The sequence below is a fragment of the Notothenia rossii genome (assembly GCF_949606895.1).
Source record: "Notothenia rossii genome assembly, chromosome: 6".
NCBI classification, from domain to species: Eukaryota; Metazoa; Chordata; class Actinopteri; order Perciformes; family Nototheniidae; genus Notothenia; species Notothenia rossii.
Window position 1 is genome coordinate 16,854,672 of NC_136909.1, and position 26,348 is coordinate 16,881,019.

Below are 26,348 nucleotides of genomic sequence, written 5' to 3' on the forward strand. Positions count from 1 at the left end.
ATCTTACCAAAATCCACAGGCAGTGATGATTATTTGTCAGGATTTGCTTTGTAATAAAAAAGCTTATCCCCAGAGGTTCAATCTCGGCCTCGGTCTCTGCCTTTCTGCTTACTTCGTCTGTTATGTCCAAACTCTGCTCATGTTTACAAAAAAAAGAAGCATAATCCTGTTTCATAGGTAAGTTTATCCCAAACTTGCTAAATTATATTTTTTACAAAAAAAGAGATACCGAGAGATGTTAAGCCTGGGTAATTTGATTTATTCAGCTTATACTCCATGACAGTAGCTGCAAGAGCAGGGTCCTCTGATGTCTGGGGTGGTTGTTGAACACCATGTCCAATGTTCATGTCTTTAATAAGGACATGGTTTACTATTGTCCACCATGTTGGAGGTTAATTGCACTCTCTTTGATAACATGTTATTTGCAGGCATTGCAACAGACACACTCTGCCAGTCAGCTGAAGGCAGACTTGCTGTTTCTACAACACTTTTAATGTTGAAGATGATTAATGGAATGCTAATGTACTCCAAAGTTAATGCTTTGTGTTTATGTAGGGTTGTAATTGATTCTATTGTCCTGATCAAGTGGAATTTCACATCAGATTACTGGGAAGAAATCTCTGCTTTGCAATAGGTGCTGCAGCACAAAGCTTTTTTTGTTGCAGTGATTCATCTTTGTTAACTGTATGATAGGGCCCTCTACATTGTTCGATGTTATAGGTCTCTGTGGTCTTGGTAAGCCTGCTGTCCAATCCACTGCCTCCATGCTGTCCAATCAATGAAGAGGGGCACAGGGTAATTGCATGAAGAAGCTGTAATACGGTGGATTTAATTAGCTTTGCCCTTACTAAAATGAATCAAAGAGACCATCATGACATACAGACTCCAAAACTGACTCATTATACCCACCATGCCAGATATTTTCATAATATTCTGTAAAGATTGTACTCAGTTAAGGGCAGTCTAGCCCAACATGGGTTTGTAGAAATGCCTGTAAGCTGGAAAACAACCAGTGTCTGATTCTGCATGATTAGAAATGCCTGTATGGAATTTACACACTAGGATAGTTGAAAAGAGAAAGCTCTGACAATTATCACAAATAATGTAATTCAATCAGATCTCCAGTCCGTGTCTGAGCAGGCCATTCACAAGCACAGTGATGAAATGGTAGTCCTAAATAATTATACTTATACATACACCATTGACTAAATAAATTGACATGTAACTATTTAGAAGATTTGAAGTCTTTTTTATTAAAGAGAGAATCTGTAACTGAACAATTCTGACACCCAAGCTGCAACCAGCAGGTCTGAGCGGTAAAAGTTTATCTGCCAAAGTACAAAAATCGAGTCAATTTCCATATATCCCATGTTAAAATATTCAACTATATAAAATGTCTTCAGCTTTACACAACTCGTGTTTTTTTCTCTATTACTAATTGTTCACCCTAAATATTACAACTGTTGGATTATGAACTTTTATTAAGTCAAGGCTTAAAGTTTCAAGTGATCAGGGGCGTGGTCACTTTGAGCAACAGGTGGGTGCTGCCACAGGTCGCTTCCCTGCAATAATGTTTAGTTGTAATTCTATGTCCAACTCCATGTAGTGTTCTGAGATACAGTACCGTAATTGGAACATTAAAATCAATGGCCCCTTTGACAAATAATTAGGCATGGACTACCCAAATGCTGGTACATTTGATATGGGGTTTAACTTCATTTTAGGATTGACTGATGCACCAAAGAGTTCTTAGGTCTAACCAAACCATATTAGTTGGTGGGCCCCAATTTGATGATAAAGGATCATGTTCGCTGGTCAGGACACAGTCTGGGCCAGAGACAATGTTGTGGGCATCCCTCAATATTTTTTTTGCTAGGCTTATTCATAGGTTCTCAAAGGGATTGACCTGCAATCTTTGAGCATATCTGTTAATATTATAACAAATTCAACACATGAGCTTGTAAATAAGTCACATTGTATCCATAGTGGATGGCAGCTGATGTTGGGGAGTTTCAGGTTGATGGAGGGACGACATGGCTTTAGGAGCCGTGCCTTGGGGCAGGGTTACAAGGCAGGACAGGAACAGTGTTTGTCCAGATGTCTGCTTGAGTTTGGGAGGTTACGGCACTGCCTCCTGCCATTAGAAACAAACACTAATTGCCCATTGGCCCCGGGTTGGAGATGTGCAGCTGGGGACACGTGGCTAAAAATAGCCCTGCTTGTTCCCATGAGGGGCGGGCACACAGCACCAGAGCATTAGTATTCAGCACTAAAGCATGGCATGGACAGAAAAGGTCATCTTCTGGCCATGGCAACAAATGTCAGAGTGGGCTACAGCGACACCAACCAGGGTTGGTGAACTGCGAGAGGCTCCTCAGGCTTCGCCCCCCTTAGGACTAACCTACTGAACCATCGTCCTCGTCTTTCTGAACACAGGCATAAAATGTCACATGAAACAGCCAGCCTGGTGTCATGACATCCTATGTTTTGTTTGTAGCCCAGTAGCATACATGCTTGTTCTATGAAGTCTTTACCTCCACGCAGCGATGGCCTCCCATGCTTGAGTCGAGTTACAGCTCTCCCTCTATGACACAAAAGCAGCATCTGGTTCCACCTGACTGGAGGCATGAATAATTTAATAGGGGGCATTATTATTTCCAGCCAGCTCCACTAGCTTGGCAATAACAAGCGGTTTAGGTAGTGCTATCAGCATTGCTGGCTAAGTGGTTATACATGGAGAGAGGATGTTATTTTAGCTTGTTGGCATCTTATACCTGGGTGTGGGTTTGTAAGTATCTGGTTGAACAAGTGCTTAAGTGTTTTTTTCATTGATAAACTCGGCCAACATGTTGCTTGGTTGTTTGCAGATTTTGGGATGGGAGTAGACAGAGCTGGGTTTAACAGCTGGATGACTGAGATAATACAATTTAAGTCCCCCATTAAACCAATCACGTGATGTCTTGTGTGAAATGCACAGATTCACAAGTACAGTCCACCAGGATTTGATTTCACAGCAGATCCATTATTTTTTTTCTTCTATCAAGCGTGATTTGAAAATCAACTAAACTAGACTTTGTCGAATGTGTGCTGACAGCAGCAGGTGGCCAGGTAGTCAAGTAAATTCCTTCCATTGTCAGAATGAGATTGTGAAGATCAATGAAGAGAGAGCACACTGTTTGCACTGCATGAGTGTAGCTGTTAGCTGTTTTTCCACTTAGACCCCCTGCTGGCTCTGAGCAGCACTCAGAGAAAGTGCTAGCAGATTTCATCACCAGTGGGACTAGCAGGGGTGAAGGGAAATTTGGAATAAGTTGTCAAAAAACTGCTCAATTAAACTGTAAAATGGTCATTGGAATGCTGATAACTAACCATTTTCTGTTTCCTCCACAGCTGAGAAATGAAGTTTTGCCGCTCCAGCTCCCACGTTTGCAGCATTTGGACAGCTTTCGTCTTCTAGAGAACAACAGCGGACCCCGACGACTCAACCCGGGGACCCTTAGCCACCAAAGGCTAAAGCAGCAGTTACTGGTGAGTTCTCTGAGTGAAAGGGAGATAAAGGCTTGTTGATGCTGGGCTGGGCATGGTCCATTAGAGGCAGTTGAAGAGTGTGGAGGCATTTGCTTAAAGCGACTGTCTGCAGTTCATGTTCCCCTCTCTCTGCTTTGGATTGTGAACTTTTGAAGCATGAGTTATTTTCCCTCCAGTTGTTGTTTTAATTTTCAAATGAGCTATGTTTGTGTTAACGCTGGATAAACGCTTCTACTGAGGTCAAAGGGTTAATTTTCTCATAGCTAAGTGGATGCTTGATAATAAAAAAAATGGCGTTCTGTGTTTTTGTGATACCTTTGTTTAGAGTATTGTTTTACATGTTCTTTTTCATTTCCTGTGGTGTGAAGAGACCAAGTAGCCATGTTGCTGGAAAGTAAACGTTAGATCCATAGTGAAGCTTGCTTCTTCTTCCTCAAGCTTGCTGCGATCTCACAGTGAAGGCTGCTTGTAATTCCCCCGGCTTCCCCTGACGTCTGTGGTTCAATATGAATGAGCTGCATCGATTAAACCTTAGTGTGGTGCTTGCGCAAAGGAGATGAGTCGTGTATGTGTGCTTGCTGGCGGGGGTCTGTGTCTCCTGAGCACTCACCAGACTCTTGTTGTCACGGAGGCGACGATATGAGTGACATATTTAGTCTGACCCTTAACTGAAGCTTTGTTATTCGAAGCTTTTTCTTGAATCTTAATCAATTTGAATTTACATTTCCTAAGGACCTGAGGAGAGATACATGTTATTGGTAGTAGCTGTGACAGAAGAAATGATCAAAAGTGCGGTCTGCATTATCGTTCCCTAGTTTCCGATTTGGATATATAGCGCAAACTCACACAAAATGTTCTGCCTCCTTCCTCAACCCTCAAAGCTTCTTGTCTCACATACTGAGAGCATGGCCTTCTAGTTAACGTTCGCCAGCTGTAGTCTATAGGGGTGCGAGGTTAGCACCGCTCACTATAATGGTTCTCATAATGAGGGTGGTGTGAACTTTATTTTTATACTCTCGCCTGCCATTTCAGTCATGTGCAGCAGCAGAATCCAGGCAACCACACATTTGTAAAACCATCGAAAGATCCCGCGACATTTCTGTGTAAGGGATATTTCATTTACAGACAGAATGTTGTTTAGTAGTTTATGGTGTTACTTGGCAGTGGTTGCCTTCATTCAGCTGTAAATCTTCAGATAATTATACGCATCCTTGAAAAAGATCTGCTCACACAAAAGCTCTTCCCTCTTACCTGTGGTGGTTGCTGAGAAACGACTGCTTTTGAAGTCATCTTGCATGCCATCATGTCATTAAGCAGGTGTTCTTCATCGCTCAGTCAACAGAGAAAGCGACTATGGAACAGGAGTGTTGGTGAGGTGGCGGGTGAGTGGGTTGGAGATGGTGTTTTTAATTCCCTGAAGTGGAAAAACAGCCGATTATGGATGGTGAAAGTTTGGCATTGCGTCAGTAATTATCAATACTGAACGATCCTACGTAAGACTGAGCGAAGTGGTAATGAAAAACTGACAGAGCATGAGGCACTTCTTCAGCAAGCTCCATTAGCCTGCAGCTCTGTTATCTCATGAAGGAGATGCAATCAACAAACCGCAGACGCGCTTTGGTAAAGGTATCTTCCCCGTGTACACAAGCTGTCTGCAGCCGTTACAGCTTCTTGTATTATACAGCGTGGGGATTTTCCTGTGAGCAATCCTGACAGAAGTGCGTTTTTTTTTATTACTTTGGTACAGAGTTTGTTTTGCCTTCTTTCTTTCTCTGTTGTTGCTTGTCCTCTTTTAAGCCCCTGTCACACTGTCCCGAAATTGACACCCGATGGACACACGAATATGGAATTGTGAATTTCGCACCAAGATGGCCTCGAACCACACACAGGAAGGCAACATTTACATACATTTAAGACATACAACTGCAACGAAAGTAACACAAACAATTATGTTAAAGTATTATGAAACTGTACTGATATTTTCCAACTTTGTTCTTTACTTTCTCCGTCTTTATATGTAGAGGATATTAAGTTTTCTCCGTCATGTTGCTTCCATAGCAACAACAATTTCCTCGCCTTCAAAATAATATATTATATCCTTTTTAGTTTCACAGAACACAAATTGGGTTATTTACATAATATGGTTACATGATTTTGTTGCGCAATAAAACAACCAGATGGACACACGATAAAGGAAATGTTCGGCTCTGATCGTAGCAACATCGGGACATTCGTGAGGGCATCTTAAGCCATCTTTGGCATGCCAAAGATTTTGCCACCGCTTCCGAAGTTGCTGCCGGAGCCTGATAAATTCCACCGGCGGTCATACGATGGCTTAAGATGCCCTCAAGAATGCCTTACGAAGGGCAAAATGGACACACGAAGTCAACACGAAAATCAACTTTCACAAGGTCCTTCGGCAATGCTTTGTGATGCCAAAGATGTTGCCACCGCTCCCGAAGTTGCTGCCGGAGCCTGAGAAACTCCACCGGCGGTCATACAATGGCTTAAGATGCCCTCACGAATGGCCCGATGTTGTTACGATCAGAGCCGAATTTGAACATTTCCTTAATCGTGTGTCCATCGGGTTTCAATTTCGGGACAGTGTGACAGGGGCTTTAGGCATGGAGATTTGTAAAAGGAATTTAAGATGTGGAATAATAGTTGATATTCTGCAAAAGAGGACGTTTACATAACTCTTTTTAAGGGATTAACTTCAGGAGTTTTTGAGATCAAGGAAAGTGGCAGAAAAAATAAGCAGTTTGTCTTCGGTCTCTTTGGTTAACTCCTGCCCTCATAACTATTCATCACAGGAAGAAGGCCTACAGACAAGCCTACGGATTTACTGGGCTGTGCTCCGTCTGATGGTCAAGTGAATCATCAGGCCAAGGCACATTCGAGGGCTGATCATAAATATGCATCACGCAAATTGAGAAGAAAAAAAAGCCACAGTCACTTGGCAGGATGGATATCATAGGCTGTGGGTGCCCATCATGTTCTTCCAAACAAACCAAAGTAAAAATATTCCCTAGCGTCATATTAATGTGTCATGTACTCTCGCCTACACAACCATAAATGCCAGATTTATCATTTCTTTATTCATATTTAGATAACATAAACAGCACAAAGAAAGGGCTGAGAATCGATCTTCTTGCTATGAGACAACAGCGCTAACCAGAGAGCCTGTGCTGCACAAGATTTAATGACATTCTGAATAGCTGATGCTGTGTTCCTGCTTTTCTCGTGCCACATAATACTGATTTCCCCCCTGATTCACCTTTATTACTTCATTAGTGAAAGCTCACAACCCTCACGAACACACAGGCTGAAACATCTGCATGCTGGGAAAAGATATGACTTGAGACGAGTAGGTGTAAATTTGATGTTTTGTAAAATAATTTTTTATATGTGAGCCTTGTATTTTTGTGTGAGTTGTGCATGTATTGATGAGGGAGGCCCCTGTGCTGGGGGCCAACCTCATGTTTACATCAGTTGTAATGAAATTAGAGCCGTGTGGCGCCCACACTACAAGCCTCCACTGATCCTCTAATTCAATTACCCCCCTTATTAACGCTCACATGCTGCTGGCTGACCCAGGACCGCACACTGCTTTAGCTACACAACATTCACTCAACAGCCCGACTGCTTCTCTATTGAATTGACTATTTATCCGTCATTGTTTCTCCATAATACATGTGTGTTCATGACTGAAGTAGCCTCCCTATACCTCTAAAGAGGGAACGGTTTATATGCCAAACAATGTGCAGCATGCGTGAGAATCTGCAGTAGGAGTGGAGCGTGTTTTTTCTTTTCCACTTCATGTCTCTGTCACATCTGCTGCTAATATATATGAAGTGATTGTTTATGAAAAACACTGAATTGTTGTTTTAAATTCCATATAAAACCATTTCGCAAAGTTTATTCTTAATAGTGGGAGGCGTGTAGCGCAGTGGACTAGTGCGTTGGTGTTCGGATCAGGGGAGCACAGGTTCAAACCCCACTGCAGTCAGCATGTCGTTGTGTCCCTGGGCAAGACACTTCACCCCAAATTGCTCCTGTGGGGATTGTCCACAGTATTGAGTATGTAAGTCGCTTTGGATAAAAGCGTCTAACAAGTAACATGTAATGTAATGCAATAGTGGTAGTACCAATACTGCTTCGCTTATTGTTCTGTTGGGCAGTGCAGGAAAAAACTGATGTTAAAAGGGGGACATTTTTCAAATACACTTTAAACGATCTTATTTCCATCTGGACCTTGTTCCTTTACATGTAAAATTATTCTTTAAAAAGTAATCATTCAATTCAATCCAGTAAACCTTGATGGCATTCTTTCTTTACAATAGATGTATCATTATTTTTGTATTGACTCTTTAGGCCTACTTAACAATCAACTTCTCTATTCATGCACAAATGTGTACTAAATGTACAGTACTAGGTTGTAACGGTATCATAGTTTTGATATAACAATGTAATATAACAAGGCTTATTTGGTTTATAATTATTACCCTACAAAATAAGAATAGTATTATAACAATAGCCCAAATAAATATCACATACCTACAGTATAATTAACCCATAATAATGTAATTAAAGCATGTTAGTTTACGTGTTCGCAGCAATAAAGCATATTAAACAAACTACTCAATGAAACAAAACATCAGCCGTGAGCTTTTAACATGTCTCATGATAATAAACAATTGATTTATACAGCACATCCAGACTGCTCCTGTCTTTCCCCATTATGTGTTTTCATTATCTGTAAACATGCTTCTCACTCCTGAACGAGACACACGGCTCGGATGTAAACTGTAAGGCTGTGTTGCTGTTGGAACAAGGCCCATCGCTGCTCTGCTGTAACAGGGCTGCAAGGTGCTGGAGGAATGTATGCCATGATTGTACACACTTGAGTGCCCACACACACACACACACACACACACACACACACCACTGTAAGGGCCTTTACTTCACCAGATAACGGTACACTTATGATGCTGAGATTAGGTTTATCTCAGCCTTATCACAGATAGCAGAGAGGGATAGAATCCTTCCCAGTCTCCTCGAGGGGCTTCTGAGTTTCTGAGCCTGCTGACACCATCACCTTCATCTTCGTCATGATGAGCTGTGTAATTTAGTAAAGTACATTTACTCAAATATTGTTCTTAAGTACATTCAGGCTACTTTATACTTCTACTCCACGACATTTTGGAAGCCAATATTATCCTTTTTATTCTACAGCTTTAGTCACTAGTTACTTGACAGATTCTTATTATAAGCAAAATGTAAATAAACTGATCAATTATGATATAGTATTATAGGTTATTATATCAACAGCAGTATCAAATCAAATCAAAGTTTATTTATAAAGCACATTTAAAAGTGATTTTTTTTGTCGGACCAAAGTGCTGTACATGTAATAAATACTAGAATCACATAAAAACACATTACTACAATCACAATAAAAGACAATAAATTACAACAGATATATAAAAAACACAGGGAAAAGTCAGGAGTCGTGCTCCGCTCTGACTAAAAGGCCAGGGAAAGAAGTGTGTTTTTAAGAGTAGATATAAAAACAGATTTAAGTATATAATGTCAATCAAATTAGCTCTACATTTACCAGCTTTTTTGCACAAATTAGGGCACAGTGGATAATAATCCACTTATTTCATATAATGCTGACATAGACTATTACACAAAACAGTACTTTTATTTTGGTTTGTAAAATATATTTCGATGGCAGTACTCTATTACTTTTACTTACGTTTTGAATTCCGGACTTTTCCTTTTAGTATCGGTACTTTAACCAAAGTAAAATTCAGTATTTCTTTCACCACTGATTTTTAATGGACACACATTGCTTCCCCGTATTCAAGCCGCAATGATGTTTTTTAAAAATATAAGACCACTAAAACAGGTTTGAGATAACATGTCGCTACAGTAATATTAAATAAAACCTGTAAAATAGATGTAGTCGTGATAGTATCTTATTACGCTGAGCTAAAAGGGACTACATTAGAAATAGCAGAAGAAACATTGCTTCATATCTCAGATTAAAACGCTGCGGAAGTGTCTGAAGTTAAGCTGGTTAATGGGTTTACCACAGGTTGGCGGAATCCCCTGTCTTTTGACCCACGTGAGTGCATGCATGATACAATGAGGCTAAATCGTCTCATGCCCATTTTGAGGATTTCAAAGCTAAATCTCTGCCAAGTTTGGGAATCTCTAGCCACTGCATTGAGCTTATTAAAATTTCAATTTGCTACAGGCTCTCTTTCTCGCGTCGCAGGATGAATGTACCCTTTTAATAATGTAACCGGTTTTTAACAAGATCGTAAAATGTTCATCTAACTTTCATAAGCCCTGTTAGCAAAGTGACAAATTCATGTGATGGCAGGAATCACTTTGGCAGTCCATCAGTTTTAGAAATGAGAACGCTGTTTGTTTTTTCTGTCTATGCAGCGCTTTGGAAGCTGTAGAGTTGTGCCTAAGTTTACAGCTGCCGGCAGGGAAGACTGAGCTTGTTGCTGTGTCACCCCTGTGGCTCTGAAATAGAGTTTAGTCATGATGGGGGAGATTTAGATTGGCCTTCTGGTAACTGATAGTGCTCCACTGAACACTCCCCTTCTCCTCTGCCTCATCTATAATGTACACGAGTTACACAGGGCTAAACCTTGAGAACACAGCCTTTTCAGATGTGATGGCATTTCTAAGCGATTTATGGCTGATGAGCTCTCTCTGATTTTACGCTCTAACACAGTGTGTGTTTCTATTAGTTGAACTGGGGCAGGGTCAGGGTGGCGTTAATGTAAAAGCTGCTAGCTGTTTTAGTAGTGTGTGTGTGTGATCCGTCCTCTCAGGCGTTGTTGGAGTAATGTGACCTTCATAGGCAAATTAAAATATGTAGCAGGCATGCATTGATTTTTAGACTGGCCACTGGTATTTATGGACTCAGCCGGTGCATAAATATTGATGCTTGTTCTTCTTAAGAAAGATCTGACTTTGTGCATCTGTTCATGTTATGCAATTATTTGGCAATTGAGGTACAGTAAAGGGAAAAAAAGGTATGATCAGGTAGTACCTGATAATAAAAAAAATGGTAGCTCATGTGTTTTAGTAACCTGAATCTGCTTGTGACCCAGCAGCAGCTTAATAAGGTCATTCCCATTATGTGATGGCTAATTACAATGCCTGTCATTAAAGTCCCCGAGCTGCACATTAGGAGCAGTTTAAAGGGACAGTTCAAGCCTAAACCTGTGCTGTTTATCCATTCATTAAGATACTGTTTTTCCAGCATTTAACAGTTTGGCTGACATTCTGACGAGCTCAGCTGGGACCTATGTTACATTCAAATGAACATGAGTTAGCACGCGAACATGCTAAACTGGTCAACATTGTCAACAGTCCACCCACTGAACATCAGCATGTTAGCATTGGAAACATGCGTCATAAAGCCCCATATGTGGCCTTAGTGCTCCTTGTGTTGCTCTGTGACTCGGAAACATAAACCTCTCACTGAGGGCTCAAATCTGAATACAAACTACTTTCTTCCCCATTATCTGGCAGAAATGTCTACTTTCAAATGAAGTGATCTCGCAGGTGTTTATTCCCTGCCCAGGGTGAGAAGATGGAAGTCCGATCAATACCAATGTTTAATTGTTTTCATAGACTGTGCCCTGTTTTTCAGCACTAAAAACATGGCCCCAGTGGTCTTCTATTACCTGTTTATGGATTAAGTATTTTAATCCAATGTTTTGGCATTTTTTGGCTTTTATTAGACATCCCCCGCTGAATTAAACCAGGGATGTGGTTGTTAGAAAGACTGGGTTTGGATCAGCTCCACTTACCATTTATTTAGTTGGGTGTAATATATAGATAGGTTTAGATTTTGGTCGTAACTCCATACATTATCCCAGTGGCATCTGTTTTGTGTTCATTGCTCTTAATACTGCATGTTTATATTTCATTTATTTGAAGCTTGAACATGAACTAGCTTTATTTTAGAAATATTTTTGTTATTGTAAATCATCATGAGGAAGATGATTGTGCTCAGCCTAGTGCCCCTTAATTAAATCGGTGCCCGCGTGGAATTAAAGGCCAACAATGGCTGCCAGCGTTTCTCATTCAGACGAGAGGGGGTGGCTGATAAGCCGGCAACTCACGGTGTCAGAAGAATTGCGATGAGCTGTGTCTGGAGTGTTGTTATTTTATTTCTCTATAACCCTCTCTAGCATCCAGGAATTGCTCCTTTGTCTCACTTGGGAATCCTTGTTCATCAGAGCGTTTTGTTCAGCAGTTGAGCTTTTTTGTTTTGTTTTTGGTGAGCTTGTTGTTGACTGTTAAACTCAGACTTCTGCCTCTCACTGCATTTTGGATGCTGTCTTTTGTGAGGTATTGTTCTTTCTCTGTGCTTTGGGATGAGTGTGAGGGGCAAGTGATCATGACAGGCTGATTTGGGATGACTCACACTGCTGACAATGAATTCACCAGAAAAAAGGCTGGGACATATGCTTCGAATGCATCGCTCTCCTTCTCGCTGTCTTTCTCAGTTTTTTTGTAGGTATCACCTAGTTTCAGGGAAACGAGAGCTAGCCTGTGAAAGTCCAGTAAATGTGCTGATTAGAGCAAAACCAGGGTGAAAAACCATCCAATATATATTCTATATTTTATGAGGATCAAAAAAGGATGGCAAGGAGCCAATCTCCCACTCCCAGAGCTGCATCTCAATATACTCTGCAAACTTGAAATGTAGCCTGATAGAGGTCTCACAGAGCAAAACATGGCACTGAGCCACTTACAAGGGTCTGAATATTTAACTTGCACTCCCTTAGAGGGTAAGAGAAACACCACAACATGTTTTGGAGTCAAAAAGTACCTTGCTTACTGTACATTATCAAAAGGCACCTTTTTTAACCACTGCTGAATAAAGAGGTCATCCTTTACCACGTACAGTTGTTACACTGGCATTGAGTTGATATTAATTTACTGTGTGTAACACGCAGGTTATCAGTTACAGTATGTGATGGTGTATTATTGGGTGACTGGAGCTATTGCAGCATGCAGTAATTTAATCGGCAGGCTTGGATTGCAGCATGGACTTGAGCTGAACTTCAGGATCAGGTTGCAGACTTATATGCTGCGTTTTCTGTGAAGGAGAGCTTCGTTTATTTCACCATCTCTACGGTCCGGACAGACTTGTGGAGGCCTAAGGACACAAAAAACTAACGTTTGTTACCTGCTCATCTTTTGGATATGAGGGAACTAGTCTTTAAGGCTTGCACCGTCTCTGTGTGGGAGAAGGTAAGGCCAGGCCAGTGAGAGCGCTTTGGAAAAAGTTACCTTTGTTCAGTGTGGGTAAGAAAATTCAGAAGGTACGGGGAAAGTTCAGGCAAGTTGATTGATTCGTGTCTGTTTGACGGTTTCACAATGAGACAAGTAGCCAGTCTCTGTCAGTGTCAGACACTCTTCTGACCTGTATGTTGAGCAATTTCTTTTTTTTAGTCACAAAAAAGGAAATGCTGGATTTGTAATACAGTAAAAGAGACTCTCCTTTGTATATAACAAAAGTTACAATTCCTTTAGAAAAATAAATGTTATGAATGAAGCTTTGAATTCCTATTTGTTTTTTTCAAATGTGGTTTTGGTATTAAATCAATCTTGGGTAAACTAGTGGAAGGGACTTTATCAAGTCATTTAGTCTTATATTCAAGCTTTATTTTTACATAAAGTTTTTAAATCCTGCCAGTATTGTGAAATAGCTCCTCCTTTAGTGCTAGAACGCCTCTGGAAATGTCTCCGATAGGCACAGAGGGGCCTATTTCTCCAGTAGACCCTGCATTTAGTCAGAAACTAGCTCTTAGGGATTAATATTATGTCATTCTGCTGGCTCTGATAATATATGATGGATAGGGTAAATGGCATTTTTGTGAAACATCAATTCCTCTGATTGGATAGTATGTTGTTGCTTATTGTCTTGAGATAAAACAATTGTAATAATCAATTGATAATGTAAATCAAGCTCTAAAGGTGAACACTTTAAAGAAGTCATTTTACTAATGTGTTTTGGTGACTATCGAATGTACCTTACACTCTGTACTGCGTCATACCCTCTGTGTGAAGGCCTGTCTTTATCACTGTAACATGACCACAATGGAAAGTCACCCATCATTACTCAAACATTAAGCTCAGATTCAACAGAGTTCCTCATTCAATAGGCTACATTTGAGCTGCTGTGCTGACCTGTTGTTGCATAACACGGAAATAGCACATGCATTTACCTACTGGGAGTCTTCACCTGCTGTTGTTTGATATTTGGTTTGTGCTTTAACATTATTGAAGAGGCAGGGGGTTTGGTATTTCCTTGCTGCATTGCTGCCATAAGCACTGCCTTCGACTTAAAGAATGCCTCTCCCCTCTTTCTCTCTGCACTGATGATGACTCACACTCCAACACACCCTGCAGAAATCTCCTCTCAAGCACCCGAGAGAGGGAGAGAGAGGGAGAGAGAGAAGAGAAGGGAAGTGTTCTTATATATGTGGCTCGAACGCACACAATACCGGTTCATGTGTCCTTATCTACCTGCTCTGTCCGTCTGTTTACAGAAGTACCTGAGCTCATCAGTATTTCCTGTGGGATGGAAATGCAGCTGGTGTTTTTTCACGGTTAATCCCTTAGTGTATTTTCAAATTATTCGGGCAACAAATACTCCTATCTGCGACTGAGGCGCTTCAGAAGTGCAGATGAATTTGATGCTTCTAAGAAGGGAGAAATCACAACCTGCGGCCCCTTGCTGCATATCATCCTCTCACTTATCCCCTTTCCTTTTTATCTACGGCTGTACTATTTAATAAAGGGGAAAAAGCCCAACCACGAAATAAATACAAGTCCACATTTGAGGTGATTACTTTAGCAGAGGGAGTTGTGTGTCAGACTAAAGCATTAGCAACATTATATCCATAAAGAGTTAGGTACAAAGGTGCCATTTATAGATTCTCCTCTTGATCCTCTCACCGTAGCCTGCCCTCCTGTGAGCGAGCTAACATTGTGTGACATTTGCAGTGATGCTGAAGTCCAGCCTGCACGTGCTGCAGCGCCGTAGGTCCGCTGCCTTCGGGCTCGCCGCTTCTCTGGAAATAGAAAAAGAGCAAAGAAACCGAGCGTGATTAATGGCCATATATGTGCAGCAGAAACACAACAGGCCTGTCTGCCGCCATTTCCTAACGCACGGCCCCACAGGCAGGCAATTGCATAACAGATCTGCCAACTTGCTCATGCTGATTCTTAATTGCTTTGGTTTCGTTCATTGTATTGCGGCTGCGTGGCCGTGTGCGTGTCAGGTGGGATCACAGTCTCAGAGAGATGTGAGCTGTTTCAGATTCAGAGTGGTTTGCCCCGCAACTCTCCTCTTATTTACAATGCCCCCCAGTTCAGCTTTCAGGACTGTCTTTGCAAGAAACGTTTTATCTCTCTCCTCTCGTGCCAGTCTGGATTTGACCGGCACTCTGATTTTTTTTATACTAAGAATGTTCTATTTTTAGCTCACTGTGTCGAAACACGGCTGTCTCATCCTGTGTATGCATGTGCTCACTGAAATAACTTCCCTTCCCCAGAAGGCTTGAGTGGTCTCTTAAGCTACATGTGCTGAAGCCCTGTTTTGCTGCGCTTCACGCTGCATGCAGACCCATTACGCAACCCTGTGCATCAGCCGTGGGGCCACCGGGCCAGAATGGCAGCCAGCTACCAATCACTGTCCCTCTCATCTTTCCTTTTCCCCCTGTTTTCATCTATTTTTCCGTCCATCTGTTTTCCCCTTGCCCCCTCTGGTTGTCCCTTTTCACAGTTCATAGTTTTTAGGTAAAGGAGAATGCAAGGTGCACTGATTTGTTTGTATACAGCAGACTGTGTTTTTTGGGAGTTGATAAAAAGCTTTGTTTTGCCGCCGGCATGCAGCGTGGTTCTCTCGGTGTACTGGAGTGTGAAGGCAGGTCAGTGGGGGCCAGCGGAAGAAGAGAGGACGATCTGTCCTCTGTTGTCAGCGGGCTTCCTGTGTGCTCTGTCTCATCTTAATGCAAAGTAGAGGCTTGTATTTTCTGAAGAATGAGGATAGTCTGTAATTCTCACAGTGCAGCATGTTAGCAATAACAGAACCTTGAATCCCTTATCCGTCTACTGATAAGGATCAAATGGAACATGGAGATCATAATCATATTATCATTAAAACATACTGTAGCTTGAACCAAGGCTGATTTCATTATATGTCTGTGTGTGAGAGTTGTTTTTCAAAAAGTAACTCACTACATTTATTCTCTATGCACTTAAGGTTGGGGACTTTAATAACTCATCAGATTATACTGAAACTGGTTCTAGCTTAATATTTAGTTTGTAGGTATATTAGTATAGTTTGCCTTGGCACAAAGTCTGTAAAGAGGGCATGGTAACAGCTAACCTGGGTCAAAAACTTTAGAAAAACTGTATCTTAATCTCCGTAATAACTACAATCCTTCATATTTGTTCAGTTTGTACAAAAAGTGTAAAAACGACAAGCCAGGTTAGTTGTTCCCAGTCTCTATGCTAACTACAGATAATGGGATGCTAGTTGTAGCTTCATATTTTATGAATACAGCTGAGTGGTTTTGAACTATTAACTTAAGTCGTAAAATGTATAGTTTAGTTTGAGTATAGTAAATACTACCTAAACCATGTTCTGTGTCATTTTAGCAAGACACATCATAAAAACCCCAGAATCTGAAAGATAGATTACAGGTAAATTATGTTCCACAAATTAAAAGCACATAATATTCTATTTAAGTGTGTTGAGAATATTCTGCCTTGACATCTCACATGAGTTGAACCTCAGATATCAACGCTAAGCTGTGACTCTATTAAGGTGGTAAATGAGCCTCAGACGGATATTTGAAGTAGCTCAGAGTTTTAATTGAATGAGCTGGGGTATCAGAGAAGTAATGTCACGCTCTCTTTCACACACAAACCACACATGCACACGCTCACAAAAACACACACACAGTATTCTTATCCCATATTTTCAAAGCCTGAGAAATGCTTTGAAAAACATGCAGACTTTCTGTATGATATAATAATTCACTGCAGTGAAATTCAAGGCTGCACAGAAACACTTTTGATGTGGCATTGTACGCTGTGTGGAGAAATTAGAATCTCGGCAGTCTGCATCAACGTGTATGTAGATGTAAACCGTTTTGCATCAGCATCTCTTCTGTTTCAAAAGCAAACTTTTGCTTTGCCAGCACAAATGCCATGGTAACTGCTTAGCCCAGGGCAACATTTGTTCATTATTCGTTCTCAGTGGAAAGATAATCAGTAGGACCCTCCCGTGTTACGCAATTCACTGATTGTACTGGACTGTGCTTTGATAGGAGCAGCCATCAAACACTACATTGCATTTTTTTACCACTGTATGCTAACTGCTATGCAAAACGGGTAAACCTATTTCTGTGAAGACATCAGAATCAGAAACAGGTTTATTACCAGGTAGGTTTACACGTAGCCTACGAGGAATTTGACTAGGTGTCCTGGTGCATAAAAACAAGAATTAAAAACACAAGAGAACTAGAAAAACATTACAAATAATAAAAAATATATAGTAAAACTAGGGGTGTAACGGTATCCGTATTCGTCCCTTACCGTCACGGTTCGGCACATGCAGTCACACGGCCTTTTTTTACGAGTGGGAAAAAAGTCTGTCACTCAGGGCAGTATCCATTACACTATTTATAATCCAGGGGGCGGTATTGCGCCTAAAAGCCAGCCGCCCGTATACAAATGAAGAACAAAACGAACACAATACATGAAGAAGAAAAGTTAGTAACTATGGGGAGTTCACACAACACACATGAGCTAGAAGACCCACCTGCTTCTTTTAAATCAGGTGTGTGGGAACATTTCGGGTTCCCTGTGGACTACAACAATGATGGGGTGCGAGTTGTGGATCGGACGAGGACGGTTTGTCGGCGTTGTTCGACAGCGGTGCGGTATGCTAGTGGTAACACGTCAAACATGCTCAATCACCTCCGAGTCAGTCTCAGTCCCCAGCGAGAGGGTTTTCCAGACGGTAGGTGACATAGTTGCCGCAAACAGATCTGCCCCTCACTTCTGACAACGTAGACAAACTCATCTTTTTCAAGAAAAACTTGAAAATAGAGTAAAGCTTGAGTATCTTTATTTAGGCATAATGGCCTCACACACTCACAAGTCAATTACACATGTTAGATATTGCCCCTAAAGGTACAGATTTTGTTTTATATTTATCATTGTATTTATTTCATATGTTGAAATCAGGATATGTTATACAGTTCTGTATTGCCATTTATTGATTGTGATTGAAACACTTTCTTATTATTTATTTTAATATTTTCAAGACATTCTTTTTAGTTGTACAGCTTATTTAACCTTTTTGTTTGACATTAGCCATTATAAATAATATGGCCATCTGAGTGTGTGTGTTACGGTTTGTGGTTTGTTTTTAACTGTAATACAGTTAATGATTCCAAATGTTAGAGTTCCTTATGTTCATACCAAAACTTGCACTACTGTTAAAAAATAAATAACAGCAAAAAAAATTATGCATTTGGAACTTTTTTTTGCTTTTCCTTGTTGTACCGAACCCGTACCGAACCGTGACCCCCAAACCGAGGTATGAACCGAACCGTGACTTCTGTGAACCGTTACACCACTAAGTAAAACACAACAGTATTTACATTGCAATGGAATGAAATAGAGGAATAAAATATGGAATACAAATCAGCTGTAATACAAAATAATGTTGTACATTGTGTATGCATTAATGTAATGCATACACATGTTTGTTGTGTTCAGACCTTTCCAACATATAAGCGTTGTTACTGTATGAGGGCTTATTCAAGTTATTGGTCGTCAGTGAGTGAGCACAAAGGGCTTGGATCAGTATTATTGTCGGCTCTGTTCCCTCCAAACCAGCATCAGCCAGCCCCCGCTGACTAGAGGCAGCAGAAACCCATGGCTCTACAATGGTTTCCTTTCTGAGAACCACAAACATTGGTTCACACACACACACAACACATTTTACTCAATATATTCCGCTCTTTCTCGGCGGCCTCAAAGTAAATCTTTTCTTCTTTTATTGCAGGAAGAACACAATTCTGTGTTGGCCATTCACACAGTTCTAAACTGACCCGAGCTTATTTTTGCATACAGAAAGGAATCATTACTTCTGTAATCAACCTCACAGCTTGTAAAAAAAGTGCAGTAATTAGATCCTGGAAAACCAAAAAAGCTCAATACATCTAGTTACCGGAGTAAGACATGAACCCAGCCTCTCTGTCTCCTATCCACTCACCTGATTTGGACCCTTCCGAGTCCATTTTTCAAAAGCAGAAAGCTAAATTGGACTTATTTTTTGTCCTTCTGAAAACTTAAATTGGAGTGAATAGTGGGTGAAATGAAGAGTCTGATGATTGACAGGCTGGAGTGTTGTTTTTATGCTGTTTATCCTCTACGCGTTGTGCAGGAATCAAAGTCCTGACAGCCCCTCTCTGATCCCTGGATGAAGACAAGCGAGCATATTGACAATCACGCCTTATGCCGTGGCAGCCATCTACTCCAGGCTGCTGTTTATATGCTAATGCTGGACTCCCGCACTGCTGTTGGTTGTACACAGCAGGCTGCATATTCACCTTAACTCCTATTCAGATTGACAGAAATGCCACCTGTCATGATCTTGTGTCTGGAGCACCTGTGAGATCATGATGCCTGCTTAATTTAGATCAGTAGAAAAGGTACAGTATGCTGATTACAAAATACCTTTCTGTGGCTTCTGAGGAGTATTGGGCCCTGAGAAGTTTCACATTTGCAGTTCTCATTTACCCTGGAGTGACAGGACGCAAGTGGGCAGCGTGGGCGATTTGCACAGCCTTACAAAGCCACTAGCATGGCTGTAATGGGTAAGGGGGAAAATGTATTATGCATAATATTGTTTTGCAATATTATTTCAATAGACTAATGGCAAGTACAGATATTTTATTACATAAATCATTAATAAAGAAATAAAGAATACATTTCTTTCTCAGTGCTTGAAGATGATGCTGATTTTTCTTTATGTTGAACAGATCATAACATAATCTGCATTTGAAAAAAGGTAATAAATCGCAATTCATGCAAAATGCAACAATATCATATTGTGATCTCAGTATTGATTCCCAGTCAAGGAGACACATGTTGTGTGTCTGTATCCATTGCTGGCATTATTTAGTTTCTCTGTTTGACCACTTGTATGATTTGTCAGTTTGGACAGCCACTCCTCGCTCAGGTAATGAACAGTAATTGAGTGTCCTGTAAATTGGCAGTGATGGTTAATGTCCCCCAGATGGGATTTAAAGGCGTCTGTTTCTGCTGCGATTGTGCCAGACTCCTGTGGGGTGAGAGCCTCACTCTTTATCTCCTCGTGGGCACCACCTGTCTCCCATTACTGGACACAGAATCTCTTCACCCACAACCTAATGTGAAAACTCCTCAAATCAGACTCTGTCTGGATTAACTGAGGCCAAAAGCCAAGTCTGACACCTCATAATAATCAATTCACAGACAGGCAGCCCTTTCTAACTCGCACGTTTACAAGCAGATGATCCAGACCATATACGACCTTCCTCTCCATTTTTCTCTTTCTCCGGCATTAAACACCCATTAACGGACACTTCTGCGGGGCCAGGCTGACAGCAGCTCTTGGCAAGCTTTGAAGATTGGACTGAGGCAGGGATGTCTAAGCCTGCTGCTGAGGTTCAGGTCAGAAAAAAACAAGGATCTGCTTAGTCTTTGCCTGGATTAAATGTAAACAAACACATCTGTTTACAGCAGTATTGTGGAAAAAAGTTATTTTGCCAACATGAAGTTTCTACCCCATTCTACAAAGAATGTTAAAGTTAAGGTGTTCTCATTATGTTGGTTTTGCAGTGTGGAGAGCCAACTAATTGCTCACCAGCTGTTGACATGTAGCTAATGAATGGAAATGCAATGGAGAGCTGTTCCCTGCATCCAGTACTGCTCCTCCCTGCAGGATGGAGCAGCATATGTCTGTGGCTCTGGCCGAAGATCAAAGCGGGAGACAGGCTACCTCAGCTGCTGACAGCCCCAGCTCACTGTGCGGGGCAGGAAGACGGCTAAATTAGTGAAGAGTTAGCGTTTTCGGAAAAAGTTTATCATATTTGAATGTATCTTTTGACTGGGCAAGAAAAGGGGACGCACCACCATCAGAATCCTGCTGGTTGGTGAAGACCGTGTATGGGAGTCCACTGAAGTAGTGCTATGATTCATAAAAATCACATCAGCATTAAAACAGAGGTGTTATTGCTGTCTGATACCGTAGAGCAGGGGTGTCAAACTCAATTTCATCTCGGGCCACATTAGCATCATGGTTGCACTGAAAGGGCCAGTTTTATATATAAGACTATATCAAAATACATATATGAATATTTAATATATATAAAATAATGCATTATATTACATTATTGCCCCTGCATTGGATGATTATCGGATAGGGTAATAACTTCATAATTAACTACGTCTGAAAGCAGAAGTCTAGGGCCAATAATTGCAAGTCTCTTCAGTGAGAATGTCACAAAATGATTTAAAAAGAAAAGCCAAATTCTGGGAAAAAAGCCAAAATAAAAAAAGGTGACATTTAGAATTTTTTATTTAAAAAAAAAAAAAAAGTCAGATTCTGAGAAAAAGGCAAATTCTAAGAAAAAAGGCATATTTTGAAGAAAAAGTGAAATTCTGAGAAAGTCACATTTGAGATGCATTAAGGGACATGTCGTTTATGGGCAACGTGCTTCTGTAAATCGGCATGTAACCGTATCATAAACATATTATATTCTTTGCAAGCTCTTGGGGGCCACATAAAATGAAATCACGGCCGGATTTGGCCCCCGTGCCTTCAGTTTGACACCCCTGCCGTAGAGCATATGTTGTAATCCGGTGGGTGAAAGAGGCAGACCCTGTGCTACTTTGACTCTTAATTCATCTTATAATTTACCAGTGTAGATTAAATATTGGATATAATTCTCACAGTTGAGACGCCTTCAAAGGCTGCCCCAGTTTGGATGTGAAGGATCACTGCATATACCTCATAATTATCCGTCTTAGTCTACCTTTGACATTTCATAGGTCAGTGATTTTGCATTACCAGAGACATCGGGATAACACTGGATCAGAACAAATAGGACAGCATGTAATTTTTTTGTGTTATAATCAGCTTATCTGGTTGGGGCCCAAGTGTGCAGACAAGCAGGCAGCCTGGTTCGATGTGAATTAATTTGATCATGGCAGGTTTGAGAGATTCTCTTCCTCTGTTGGCTTCTGACCGATGTGAGCGCAGATGTGAGAGCACAGCTCCCCGTAGACGAGGAATGAGTCATTCTGGCAAAGTAGACGGCATAAAGGGAAGATGGCTGCTCCTTTTACTTATTTTCACCAATATTTTCTCACAAAGACAAGCCTGTGGCTGGTATTTCTGGTTATCTGTCTACTGTTCAGTCATTTAAACTGAGTTCTGTGTGTTTTTAAATGAAATATTATGTCATTAAAGCTGCATATCGAGTTAGACGGCAGCACATTTGAGTTTGAATTCTAGCAGGGAACAATGCAAAATATTGCAGTTTGACACTTCATATTAGGGTGTATTAAGTCCCCCCTAATCTAATGTATGAACTGCTGTATTTATGTCTTATATTTTTGTATTGAGTGCCGCTAGACATTCAACTTTGGATATTAATAATTGTTTCGCCCAATCATTTCTTTTAGAGAAATGTGATTTAGAGAGCTTTGAACATTCTATCCAGATATTATTTATTACATATTTGAAATGTATTAGATATAGTGGTTTTTACAGTGTGCAACTGTAAGCATACCTACAGATACTAAAACATGTTTTATTTTGTACTGACATTTTAACTAACAGCAAATCTTATTATATATTAGAACTAGAGACCATAAAAGGGAGCACATATGTGTTCATGTTCACATTTACAGAAATCTTTTGATGCCCAAGATACAATTTTAAGTCATTTTGAGATTTAAATCACCTAATTACCTCGTGTTAATGCCAAATGGTGCTTTATTTGCCGGTATCTGTGGCCAGCAAGCTGCTTAAAATAATAAACAGAGGCCTTTACTGTCACCGCTGCGCCCCACATGTAACTTGATTTCATGTGTGTACAGTTGCATCGTGTTAGTGGGTCTTGATTCTCGGTTCATTTGTTCTCCTGTGTTTGCTGCCCTGCTCCGTTCCCAATGTTGACACAGCCTCCTGAGGGTTGAACACTCTGTCTGGACGGCTCAGAGAGCAGTCAATCATCTCAGTGGCTCTTCTACCTGCACGACTCCTGGCCACTCTGAGACTGAGCCGTGAAACTCTGCTCTTTGAATGTTGTGTATTTACACTCCGTACAGGTTCCTCTCCTCCTCACACCAAGTCAGGCTACACATCTCTTATAATGGCTCTGGGACTCATTTGTGTTTTTTCCTATTTTGACAGTACAAACATTTTCAATTGATGTTGATACGACATACGTACCATCAGTGAAACCCCTGATGTGAACGCTATGAGTGTACATGTCCATGTATCTATGGGAACTACGTCTCATGTTCTTGTTTGTGCAAATAGGGATTGCAAATTATTTTGTTCAGCACAGCATTCATTTCTGTGAAGTGCTTGCTGGGTTGTTTATGTTTTGAAATATATTTCACAACAGGATATCATAGTGCTTATTGTGTTTCTGGCAAAAAGTGATTGATTTTGCAAGGACTGTTCAGACAAATTGGGATGCAATTTGCAGCCTATTTTTGTAAGAAAGAAAACAATTTATGTTTTTTAGAAGCTTGATAGTTTCATATGGGAAAACCAGAAATTACGGGGGAAAGAAACAACACTTATTCTTTCATTTTCACCTCTTTTTGCACCCTTTGAAGCTCCTGCAAATATTCAGGGAATTCGTTGAATGTGCAATAATTCCTCCCTTTATCAAACATTCCTAGAGAGACTGAAAAATAGATGCTTGGATGCCCTCCTGGCATGTTTTGTTCCTGGTTTTCAGCGTGTGTGTGTGTGTGTGTGAGAGACACTAAGGAAGCTGTTACTCTCTAAAGCTCTATAGATCTCTTGACTATTATCAAGCTATGCGTTCTGCAATCTCTAATGAAATGTTATAATACAGAAAAACAAGCCAACGCCTCATCTTTGTGTGCAGGGAGTCAATCCCAAGTTGACATGTGTGTTTTCATTGTGTGGTTGATTTTTCTCCAGACATCAGTCACAATAAAAGCTGCGGAGATTGTGTATGTTTACGAGAACCGTCTTTTGTTACAAGGCGTTTACCGCGCTGCCCTGAGAGATGAAGGTTACCATGTGAACCGAGTGACAGTCTGCAGCAGCCTGGCCAGTGAATCCAGCTGGGGATGAGTAAGCCTCTGTGTCTGAGTGGGCAGCAGCAGTGGGCTTCCAGCATTTGCTTGGTTGCAGCAGTAATCATCAGAAGATCTCTGAGGACCTTTAGTCAGCGAAATGGATTCAGCTGCCAAAACAGGAAAATAAAACCTGTTTATTCTCTCATCGTACAGAAGTGTCTCTTATAACAGAGCATTATTAAATTCAGCGTTGTCGTAGGGAAATTAAAATATATCACAGCGGTCCCCCCCCCCCCCCCCTTCTTTATCTCTGTAGGAGTCTGTTGTGGCTGCATGAGTCATTGTTTAGTTTCCATTAAGGTAAAAGTCTCATCTGACATCTTGTGTTTATGCAGTGGGATTATCAGATTTACAGTGCTCTCTCCGGAGCCTCTCTCACACACTGAGCCTGCTCTTTCAAATTAGCTTCATATTCCAACAGCCTTAAATTTCCTCTTAGATCCCGGTTTATCCTTTTTGTTCTGCTACTGTCAGTCTCCTTTCATCACTGCTTTTATTAAAGAGGCCGTGCCAGCAGTATTCCCCCTACTTCTCTCTCTCTCCGCCCGTTGTGCTCTTCAGTAGTAGTGTGTTGGACTCGTAAGACATCAGCAGGCAAGTAGTGTAGCTTTGGGTGGCTCGGAGAGGTCAGACCCTGGTGATAGTGGCAGCTTCATTTGTGATTCTGCAGCACGCCAATGCTCGTGGAACCCGGTGGGAGACGGAGTGAGGAAAAAGAGAGAGAAAGGCGGAGAGGAAGAGGGATCCAGACTAGGCTACCCCATTTGCCACTGCTGCATGATGTTTAATATGCCTGATAGAGGAGGCCTCGCTGAGGTCTTATACCCGGAATAAAATGCTGCAGAGCTGAGGAGCTTAGACGGTAAATCCTGCCTCCATCCCATTTCTCATTTTGCCCATTCTCCCTTCTCTTTCATTTGAATTCATATCTAGGCCTCACTGCTTTTACGTATCTCTCCCTCGTGATGGTACGTTCATTCACTATCAATCTTTTCTCCCTCACCTAAGTCTTAACCCTTTCCTCTCTGCTGCTCATGTCATGTCTGTTTCTGTGTGTGTTTGTGTGGAGGAATGTACTCGCTGACCTCTGGGAGTTACTCCGGAAATCTTTCATTCAGAAGAATGTCTGCATGTTGCTGTGCATGCACACAACACATACACACATACACACACACTTGGCAGGCGGCAGGCGAGTACAGTATTAGTGGAGTGCAAGCATCTGCCTGCGCACACAGACTTAAGCTGTAGGGGGTTATGTAACTTACTCTGCCATTTCAAATGATTTGAAATCACAAGTGCTTGCTGTGCTGCAGAGTGCTGTGTGTGCGGGCAGCAGTTTGAGCAGGATAGTCATATACTACATGATGCTAAGTGAAACTTGTGCTTGGGTATTGAGTAATAGAAGGGAATCCTCTCTTAAAGACCCTGACAACACTCTTGTTAGATGCCTTTTCCTCCAGCCTCTTTAATGGCCTTTCCTTTGGCTGCAGCTAGGCTGGAGAAAGGAAAAAAACAAGAAAAGAAGCTCAGGAAAAAATATATATATTACGAAGTACCACTGACATTTTGAGAGGCAACAAATTAGTGGTAAAAGGTGCGGTATGTGCCACTGTTAGAGCTGATGTACTGTATGTTTCTGAGCATAACAACTCCCAGTAAAATGTCTAGTGCTTCTTCTATAGAGTTGCCTTCAGTTTTATTATGAAGTAGCTCAGCTGAGTTGTAGCACACTGTGTACCCGTATATCTCTGAGAGGATTAGTATTCAGTGATCTAATTAATTACAAAGTTAACTTAAACAATTTAGCAAAAAGAACATTGGCTGCTTCAAAACTCATCCTGGAGCGAGTATTACTCCTGTGCACGTCTGTCTTCATTGAGATCTCCATGAGATAGCTGCTATTCGTAAAGGAATCAACCCCTGGTAGAAAACGTTAGCCGTTTTTTGCTCAGCCATAGGCAGAATTATTACCCATCGTTATGCATCATGCATATTCAACACAAGGGATAAAAGAGAGAGAGATTAATGAGGTTACCCCTGCTCGCCAGAGATTATACAAAGAGCTCTCCCAACTACAAAAGATCAGAAGACCGAACGCTGAGCATTTCTGTATCAATTAGTCATTGAAGAATAAAACTGTAGTACGTATTCATTTTGTCAAGATGTTGATTTAAATTGACCGTACTGACGAGAATCAGCATCAGCAAAACTAATATACACCACATGCTGTTACGGGTTTCACAGAATAGTTGACAATCAAAACACTAGTCGACAATGTACATCCTGTAGACTAATTGATCATCTGTTGTTTTAGCATGGTGCAGTAACAAAGCAGAAGTTATGCATGGGGGGTA

At 41.1% G+C, this 26,348-nt stretch overlaps 1 protein-coding gene across 1 annotated transcript in view; it reads left to right on the plus strand.

Annotated features, from left to right (window-relative positions):
* Positions 1-26,348, plus strand: part of rimbp2b (RIMS binding protein 2b) — an 89,212-nt gene that overhangs the window by 16,531 nt on the left and 46,333 nt on the right. The window contains 1 exon segment of the mRNA XM_079686393.1: positions 3,391-3,528. Within this exon segment, the coding sequence (XP_079542519.1) occupies positions 3,391-3,528 (138 nt within the window).